This window comes from Melozone crissalis, unplaced genomic scaffold (assembly GCF_028551555.1).
Source record: "Melozone crissalis strain CALT ecotype California unplaced genomic scaffold, PUWL_Pcris_2 ptg000287l_1, whole genome shotgun sequence".
In the NCBI taxonomy this organism is placed as follows: Eukaryota; Metazoa; Chordata; class Aves; order Passeriformes; family Passerellidae; genus Melozone; species Melozone crissalis.
The window spans coordinates 337,275-347,586 of NW_026536040.1; the positions used below are offsets into that span (position 1 = coordinate 337,275).

The 10,312-nt window shown below is 36.4% G+C and overlaps 1 protein-coding gene across 1 annotated transcript in view; it reads left to right on the top strand.

The window, feature by feature from the left end:
• The window catches only part of LOC128949766 (inositol polyphosphate 4-phosphatase type II-like), a 198,326-nt gene extending 195,464 nt beyond the window's left edge, over positions 1–2,862 (top strand). The window contains exon 21 of the mRNA XM_054294622.1: positions 2,637–2,862. Coding sequence (XP_054150597.1) covers positions 2,637–2,769 — 133 coding nt within the window. The 3' untranslated portion in view covers positions 2,770–2,862. The remainder of the gene's footprint in view (positions 1–2,636) is intronic.
• The last annotated feature ends 7,450 nt before the right edge of the window (positions 2,863–10,312 follow it).

Sequence of the window (10,312 nt, forward strand, 5' to 3'; positions counted from 1 at the left end):
CCCTTGCCTAGGGTTCCACCTGCAAACGCAGCTCTTGCACCTCTCTTGCTATCCAAGCTTAGGAAATGTAGCACTGCCCTTTAACACACGAGTCAGAAGGCAGGCTTTCTGTAAGGTGATGTGGCTGCTGCTGTTTTCAGAGTATCCTCTTCATCTTACCTGCAGCTGTGGGACAGTAAAGATAATGTCTGCCAGCTTTTTCTCTCTTGAAAGCAAGAGCATACTTGTGACCTGTCCTTCTGAAAGGGCACTGCATTGTCATCTGATATATTTGGATATTCTCAAGTCCACATTAAAAAATGGCAAGTTATCTTTTCATCACAGGATATTCATAGTAAATAGAAAAAAAAAAAAAATCTTGCCAGTCCTTGCTGCCCAAAGGAAGTCTATAAACAGGACTCCTGAGTGTATGCAAGTAAGCTTCAGAGGAATTGAAGAAGTGTGGTTGCAGTGTGAGTAATTGTACTTACAGAGAATCTGTCAAGAATACAAAAGGCAAGCCTGGCAGTGGAAGTGTCCCTGTTGCTCTGGTAGGACAAGGACCACACAATCCAGCGTGATTCAGTAGAACTTCCTTCTAAGTAGATTAGCTCCTCCCTGTGTTGACTGATAAAGATACAAGGTGATTTACTTACAGGAATGCAGGTGCGAGCCTTTGAATAAAAAGAACTGCTATGGACTTTGAGTCACCAGCAGTGATGAATTTTTGAAGTCAGTTTACCATCATTTAATACTATTTTAGAATAGCTGTTAGTGTGTGGCCTTTTCATTTCTGCCAATAAACTTCCTAATAGATACTGAAGCAGGACTGAAAAGCCTGTGAGCACCATGGAGACATCATTTGTTCAGTGTTGCATTATGACGTACTCATGATCTTTTTTTCTTTGCTTCCTTAACTTTTTTTTTCAACCTCCTTATTTCATTTCTGTTCAGTGTGTGTGTTGATTTTAGTGATGGTGTAGTTCATTGTGGAAGTGATTTAATGTTCACTTGTGAATACTACTCCAAGGCACCTAGTAGCATTAGTATGCTAGTAGCCGCCCAGTGATGGTGCTTCCTGTGTCAGCTGTAGAACACAAAAGTTATACTGGAAGTACTTAGATAAATCTATTTCCTCAAAATGGCTCTGTACTTTCATTTTGTCAAAATGCCTGCGTGTTGGCTTTCTTTGCTGCTGAAATGCTGTTCTATCTGTTCCTAACTTCCCTGTTTAACAGCAGACAGACCCAGGGAGCACTGACTGACTCGGATGATCCCGAAACAGGCTGTCTAACTGATAACAAGCCAACTGCTCGACACTTCTATCCTGTCGCCTTGCTGCTTGTCAGCTCACACCTGCTGGTTGTGTGGCTTATTTTAAGTCTTGCTTTGCTATTAGCCAAATATCAATAAACTTTACTTGTGTTCCTTTCTTTTCTACAAACAGCAACGAACTAACTCTAGAAAAAAGAATCATGTTGTAATATTTCTACAGTCTCAGACCCCAAGGATTCATCTTTAAGATTCCCATGTCTGAAATGTACTGTGTTTTCATTCTTTTTTTCTGAACTCCGAGAAGTATACTATGCATTGAGTGAATTGATTTGCTCTTTCTGTTCATGGTAAAGCTTTCCCACTGTAATTAGCGCAAAGAAAGCCCACTTACAATGCTGTCACTGTATAGAAGTTGTGGAATCCTGAATGCTTGAATCCCTCTTTCCAGAGTAATTAGTCTGACAAAAAAAAAAAAAAAAAAAAAAAAAAAAAAAAAAAAAAAAAAAAAAAATTTGCACAACACAAACTAACCCCTATATGGCAGGGCAATGGTTTGTGAGACTTATCTTCCGTTGTGTTTTTTCATTGTAACTAGCTGACGGGATTGTTTTCGTTTAATAAATTATTATTACTTTGCTACAACTAACCCTTTTCTGTAGAGTAAATAGAATATACTAAGTTCTGTTTTGTAATGAAATTAGCCTGTTTGTAATTGTTGCTTTAGTTGCTTTTGCTTTCAGTACACTTTTATATTCTTTTTAACAAAGTCCTGTTTATGTCTTGATGCACCACTTTGGCACTTGTGACTCTTGTACTGTATGTGAACGAACATCCTTCCTTTATAAAGCAGAGAGGTGGATTGGGCTGTTTGAAAAGCCATTCTCTCTTTTTTTCATTGCAAAGCTGAACATACAGCAAATGAAGCAGAGATGAAACTTTCCTTCACGAATCTCTAGGGCCAGACTTAATAAAATTCCTTATTCCTAGAATGTGCATTTTAGGGCAATGTATACTCACACATATATAGCAAATCAATTGAAAAAGAAAGGTATGAAAAGGTTTAAAAGGCAAATATATTTCTGGAATTAGAACAAAATGTATCATTAAAGTTATTAAATTTTTTTACTGAACTTTAAACCTCAAGGGCAGATATATTAGGGGGATGGAAAATCTTATCACCTATTTCTGAGGGCAATAAGTGTACTGGGCCTGGCCTTGGATTTAATTCTGTAAGATGTATCATCACTCATGGAAAACAAAAATGTAGAGTTGAATCCTTGTTATTTTTACTTCAACTGTTGCTGAAACTCTGCAATGAACAAATAAAGCATATTTATTTATTCTATGTTTCATGAAGTTGTACTTTTTCCCCCTTTCACTAGAGAAGGATGCCGCATAGAGAATGTTCTGAAGAATGTCAAATGCAGAAAGTATGCATTCAACATGATACAGCTGATGGCTTTCCCAAAGTACTACAGACCTCCAGAGGGGACATATGGAAAAGCTGACACCTAAGTTTAACAAAAGTGTAATCAGGAGCATGTATCATGCTAATTAGTGAATATAACAACTGCTGTTTATGACATATGAATTGGGAATGTATGACCAGTGGAGGTGTTATTTTTAGCAGGTTTTATCACTTTACACTGAAATGAATCTGATTAGTCATGAAATAAAACCATGAAAAAGCAATGGACTGGATATTCTGAAAATCAAATATACTCAACTTATCTTTGTGAAATTGAAGCTTAGTATGACTCATAAGCCAGCTGGAATTAGTTTCTGGGGTCATTTGATTGAAGATTAAAAAGGGAAATGGCATTTGCTGTAGGAACAGAGATTAGTAATCTGGAAGGTGGCATTCTGACTCCAAACCAAACCCTGAGATTTGATTTAAGGGGTATCTTACTGCTGGAAAAGGTGTTTTCTGTAACCAGCAGAGCACTGAGGTCTTGATCACTAAGGATTAAACCCTTCACAGAAATGTTTATGAAAGATGCTAATGATAATACCTGGGCTAAATATAATTTTGGTAATTACAATTAGCTTCTTTACATAAGCGTGGTAACTTCATAATGTGTTTTTAGTAATTGCAGACTGTAATTTCAGTAATTCCATTTTGATTCCCTGCGGTTCATTTGGATGTATCACTCTTGGTTTTCTGTACCCCAGCCAAATACCACTTATTTCACTTTCACATAGATCACACTGAAATCAGGGCGATTAATTCCACAAGTCATGTGACTTGAATTTCACCTCCTCTTTAGTGTAAACCCTTAAAAGCAAATTTTCTTTAGTGCTAGGGAAAATAAGTTGTATATACAGGAGTTAATGTATCTTTAGACTCTGAAAACTTGTATGTTATTAGAAAGCCTAAAATAAATGTTATGAGTAAACTGCTGTACTAGGACTAGTTAGCCACAGCAGCTGATTTATATCAAATTTGTAATGCTGCAGGTAGACACTCTAGGATGAAGAGCTATCAGCTTTAAAAATGAATGTTAATGTTCTGCCAGCTGGTGTTAATCCTGAAATTTGTCTTGCAAAGAACATTTGTGTTTTCTAATTGTCTCTATTTACTTCTATTTACCTTCTTCTGCCTCCCAGAGAGGAATACAATTTAAAATTCCCAAGTATTCACTGGTTACTGACCTTTATGCAATGCCTTCTTTTTATATCTAGAGCAGAAGTATGAGAAATGTAGCCTAATGAAACTACCCTGGGAATTTGAGCATCTGTAGGAAATTGTAATTGCCATGGATAAAGAAGTAGACGTTTGCTTACTCCTATGGAAGTCAAAGAAATCTCTATACACCGTGACTTTTAATTAGTTCTTTTTAATCCATTAATATTCATTACTGGGTATAAATCTGTAACTATAATAGAATTTAAGAGCCTGATTCTGCAAATTCTATTTGGGTGATCCATGGAACTGATCTATCATTTGCCTAAAATTAAATCCATCTTGTGTATTTGCAAGATCAGGCTTTGGAGTTTGTAGGAAAACATCAGAAAGAGATTCTTGTTCTAATACTCATTGACTTCAGTGGAGCCAGAAATTCACCTATACAATACATTAGCTAATTGGAACTATTTTTTCCAAGAAAAGTAGATAATGTAAGTAGTGTTTTGGTGCATTAGTTTTTTATTTCTATTATATAATATGCTGTCATTAATTGCTTCCTTTTTCTTGGAATGTATTCAGTATATGTCAGAAGAGTTGACAATGCATCACAGATAAGCTCAGACTCATGAGAACATAATGCCTTGATTTCTTCTTGTCATGTACCAGTAGAAGGGGACAATACTCATTGGGTGGCTGGATATGTGCATAAATTAGTGTTTGTCTATTAATATAATGTAGCTGATCTGTGTGAAACTTTCTTCTGAATTTATGGAACATAATCTTTCCTAGAAAAGTAATTTTTCTTGTGTCAGGCTGCTGCACTAACCCTCACTATATACATGTTTATTATTAGCTTAAAGAACCCCTACATATGCAGTTTAGAGATAGTGATAAATTCCTTATGGGTCTCTGAAATAACCTCCAGGCATGCAGTAGAGAATGCCAACCATTGCACAGTAATTCTGAAACTGTCTGTAAAAATCTCAGTGGAGATGGTGCTCTTTGCTGGGTGCTATAGGTACCTAGACTTCTTTATCTGAGTCCCATTGGCATTCTGTCACATTAAAATATGAAATTATTCTAGATTTTCTTGCCAGGAAAATAGTATTTCAAGATTGTGCCTCAGCATTTTAGCCCTGCCCAGGCTCTAAATTGCTGTTATCACTACCATGTTATTTTTGCGTTGAAATTGTTTTTCACGCTGAAGCCATGGATTTGATGAGGAGAAAGAAAAAATGGCACTGGATTGCTATCCTTTTTGTTTTAGCAACCATTCACAGTATGTTCTTGTGAAATTAAATAAATCCCTTATTTGCTAAAGATAATTAGACAAAACCACAAATACATCAGTCAGCTGCCATGAAGCCTCGTGCTTGGGCCATTACAGAAGAGTTGCCTGAGCTCTGTGCTAAATAGTGCTGAAATTTTTCTCACTGATATTTGGATTGGAACATCTTGTTGTAGGTCTGGAGAGCTTTGTAAAACCTGCACAAGCGCTCCAAGTGTCCTGGAAAAACCTCATTGCTTCAGTAGCAAAACAGGCCCAAAGATTTTGTTGTTTGGTCAGTGCCTGCTGGGGCTACTGTGGTCCCTGTGGGCAAAGGCTGTGCCGTCAGCTGGCCATGGATTCAAAATTTTGGGGTTTTCTGGTTTGCCTTTTATGGAGAAACAAAGAGGGGCTTGCTGCAGGTTGATGGTTGTGCTACATGGAGTACATTTACTCTTTGTAGCAGCTGCTCCCAGCCCTGTGGGTTGTTTGAGTGTCTGACAGAGGAGTTAAATCATCCCTGGGGTCTTGCACATTATCTTCTAGCTCACTGTGCATTTCAGTGCACTACTTAATTTTTATGAGCAAACTACATTTTTTGTCTTGCAGAGGGATAACATAAGCAGAGTGATTTTGATGGTGGCTCCACAAAAACTGTTCCATAACTGCTGTCTTAAAACTTTTGTAAGGTATAAAATAATCTGCTTTTAGAGGAGGGCAGTTCTTAAGGGCTAGAAGATGAAAATTCAAAAATACATCTGGCATCTAAAGCCAAATCTTGTCTTAGAGATGATATTATTTGTAGAAATCTAATCAGGATCTGTCTCGAGGAATCCTGAAATAAGGGCTTCTAGCTTTCAATATTTGTACAATGCATCACACACTTCCATGGGGGTTTTGTACCACAGAGTAGTGACTAAATAGAGAGCTAGCCTAAAATAACTAAAAACATAAGGAAAGGAATGTTAAAGTATTTTTCCCCAGAAATGATTGTAATATTGTTATAATACATGTCTATGAGTGACATTATATTATCTATTGTTTATAATACATGTTTATGACTGACATTAAGCAGGCAGGGTATTTTTTTTGAGGTCTTCTGAGGAATTTAAAATGCATTCTGATTAATGTTCATACTTTGGCTTTTATGGAGCAATTAGAAAGCAAAAATTTTTAATCATGTTGTGTGATTTTTGTCTATGTGAAGCTATGTATTTTGATGGAATCCTAGCAATGTCTGTGTTATAAAAAAAAATAATTTAGGAGGACAGCTGAAACAAAATATTAACTGGGAAGTAGCCTTAAGGAAGCCCTTTGCAATGCAATTTTAATTTTTTTCTGTCTGAATTTTGCCATTACGTAAGTGAAATGAGGAAATTAACAAACAATTTTGTGTCTAAATCAATCTCTCCTGATGAAAATTCACTTAGTTGCAGTGGAATAACTTGTAATGATATTCTAAATCTTCATTAGTAATTTTGGTATAAAGAAGTGCAACACTCCGTTCTGAAGCCTACTCTATAATATGCCTATTAAAAGTTTCAGGAAAAAATTATTTTTATTTCTAGATTAAACACAAGTTCCAAGAAATCCTTTGGTCCATTTAAAAAAAAGCATGAAATGCACTGAACATCCACCAGTGTAATAAAGAAAGGAATTGCATTGAAAACTATGCAGCAAAATTACTTGTGTGAGTTAATGTATGTAATCACTTAACAGTCTTATACGTATATTGTGCCAGTTGGTTATGTTGTAAACTTGAAACTATTGATATTTATATTTATGCTCTTTTTTATTATAAAGAACTGCGCTGTATAGGTAGTGCCATGAGGCATGTTTGCATCTTGCTTTTCACTTCCTTGCAGCTTAAAAGCAGATGTTTACAGTGGAAATGCTTTAAAGTAATTTGCTGTTCTCGAAAACACAAACTTACCTTGTATATTGTGTGTTTACAAAAAAAAAAATCATACAAATGCTTTTTAGAGAGAAAAAAATCACAGATTTCAGTCCTTAAAACACTGGGGTTTTCCCTTAGCCGTACAACACCTCAACTGTTGTGCTGCCAAGCATTTGGCTTGCACTCTGCAGGACTCAAACATTTATTTTCTTTCTTTCATAGCATCTGCTGAATAAGTAATATAACAGCCGTGACTATCAGCATGATACTCACGATCCAAGTTAAAAACTTACATTTGCTCAGATATGAGCAAATACTTCAGGATAAATGAACTGTAAGACACTTGTGAACCAGCGTCTCCCTATTCCAAAGAGCTGAAACATAAGGCACAGGATTTGTGTGCTGGCTGGGAAAAAAGGTTACAGTTGGAGTCTGTGCTAACAGAGTGCCCTGGCCATGCCAGGTTCAGAGCAGTGAGAATTCAACCACGCTGCAGTGGTGTTTGGTTACTCCTTCCTTGCATGCAAAGTGCCTTGAAAGTTTTCAGCACTTCTGTTTATGAATGGCCTGACTTTAAAACTTCTAAAATCCCAAATTACTTTGGTACTTGTTTTCCTTTTGTGTAGCTGTTCCTTGTGATGTTCCTGTCTTACATTCTGGAGCACACAGGGCTGTGTATCAGTAACATTAACAGGACCTCAGTCCGCAGCATGTGTGTGTCCAGAGAAACAAAGCAAAACTATAGGAATTCAATGCTTTTTATATTTCAGGGTTTATCAGTTTTGTTTCATTGCTGTCTGTAAGCCATGTCCATTGTACACTATGTGTATATTTTTATTTAAATAAATTTAATGTTTATTTTTTATGTTTCTGACTTTTCTGTTCGTTATTCATTTTTCATTGTCATTGCAGTGGCGTTGCCCAGAGGGAGGATTGTCCATGCTGATGAGAGTGTGTTCCCTCCTGAAGCAGTTGGGGGAAGCCCACTCACAGGTCTCATCACCTCTAGGAGCAAGGATTTAAGAAAAGTTCTGAAATAACATTTAAAAGCCGGCAATAGGCAAAAATTTATAGTTCATATTCTTCTTAGTCTTACCTTAACTTTCATCTCAGAACCAGGTGGGTCATGCGTTTTCTAGTTCAAAGCAAACAAAACATTCCAATGCCCATAAGGAGATCCCTTTCACATAACTGTTGATCTTTAATTCAGGTGGGATCAAGGCTTTTCGTAATGAAGACTTTTAAAAAGGTGATGTGTCATGCTTTGTCTGGTATCACATCTTCACCATCGCAGCAAATTATTTCCTTGGGAAATAATTATGGATTGCTTCTGTGCTGTTTTCTTGAGTTTCTGTTGGAATCCGGATTTATTATATGATCTCTCACCACAATGAAAGGTAAGTTCCCCATGGCTGGCTGAAATGTAGCAAACAGATCTTCTGTTCGGGTATATGATAAAATGTGGCTCATCTGTACTGTCAGTACTACGAGTAGAAGGTGGTTGCATAATTTAGTATCTCTGTTTATATGTTAGCATTTTTAGTTTTACTAAAATATATTTAGTGAGATTTTAACTACTTGCAGAGTTCTTGATAACCTTTAGAAAACACTGGGAATTGGTGCTTCTTTGGAAATAAATTAAAAAGCTGTTAGCATTCAGCTAACAGGAGCCTAGGAGTTTTGTCTCTTAGTAATAAAAGTGAAAGTATTTTTAAATTACTTTGTCTCACTTTGCATGTTTATGGATTTTATTTTCCTCGTAAACTGGGAGCCGCTTTCTTCTCACAACGATGTAAGACAGAAAAGGAGAAAGAACCTACAGCTGAAGTGAGATGATAGAATAATATGATAGCAAAAATATGTTTTCACTGATTCCCTTTCCAGTGTTACTTCAGAGCATGCTTGAGTATGTGACATAATATTTCTGAACCACAGTCTGCAGGGTTCCACACTGGGCTGACCATTGCTGCCTGTAACAGAATGTGTTCACAAATGCTGCTTCTGCTAGGCAAGAGCTTGATTTTGAGGGAAAAATGGTTGTTCCACTTTGCACATTCTGCCAACAGCAAGGGAAGAGGACAGTGCTCAGCTGAGGAGGTAAGGAGTGTAACAATGCATCAAGGTTTAATGCTTTTTTTATGATAGATAAAAATTGTAGTCACATCCAAAGGTTACAAAGCATTTTAGATAAAGAAAAGATAAAGAGAATTTTAGAGGTTGATTGCAAGTCCTAATGTAAATATAAATTACTTGCTTCTAAGTACTTTTAATTAAGTTTAAATAGGTTAATTATTTACACTGTTCAACGGGAATATTTGATACATATCAAGGTAATTTTCAGCAGGAATTAAAAACAACTCCCAAACTCACAAAATAACATCATCTAGTATAAATGAATACTTTTAATGACTACCTTTACCTCCTCATGATACACCACCTCCATGCTTTGTTGAAAGAAAGAATTAATTAAAAAAAATTAAATCAGGGTTTTTGCTTTTTTAATATCAGTATGGGAAATAGAAGTGATCATTTCATGGGTGGGAAGTAGTAGGTGTTAGCAGGTTTTTTGTGTGTGAATCCAGTTAGTGTACTTAGGTATAAAATACTGAGTAAGAGTTCAAAAAACAAAAAAGTGGAGCACCCAGTTTATATTCACATATTCAATGGCATGGTTAATGGACATCAGCAGGGGAGATGTGATCCCACACTTTTTAAAAATCAACAGGAAAGCAGTGCACACTATGCAATTCCCTTTTGCATTAAACTTATTAAGTCAAATCAATTTTTACAAGCACATAGGCTAGAGTTCTGGAACTTAATTCCTTTTGATCTTCCGCCTGCTAAATTCTGCTTCCCATTGTGCTACCATGCAGTTTATTTTTAACAGATAATTTGTTTGGACACCATTAAAATGAAAATATGACAACTTCTAGTGCTACTAAGGCACTGAAATTCCTGTCAAGTTATTAATTGTCTGCACTCACACACACAAACAGACACGCAAACAGCCATTTGCACAAGGGAAAATTGTAGAGTTAAGAAAATATCGCTGCTATGTTCAAGAGCATGAAGCACACAAAACACAGGATCCTGACTTTTGCAAAGCCAGCATTACAGAATACTCCCACTAATTTCTGTGCTTGAGGTGCAGCCCCCATACCTGTTAGGTGTCTGGAGAAGAAGACTGCTATGATGTGACAGGTTTTAAATGGAACATTTTGGGGCTGAGTCAATTGATTTTTCTTTTCATTACAATATGACATTAATT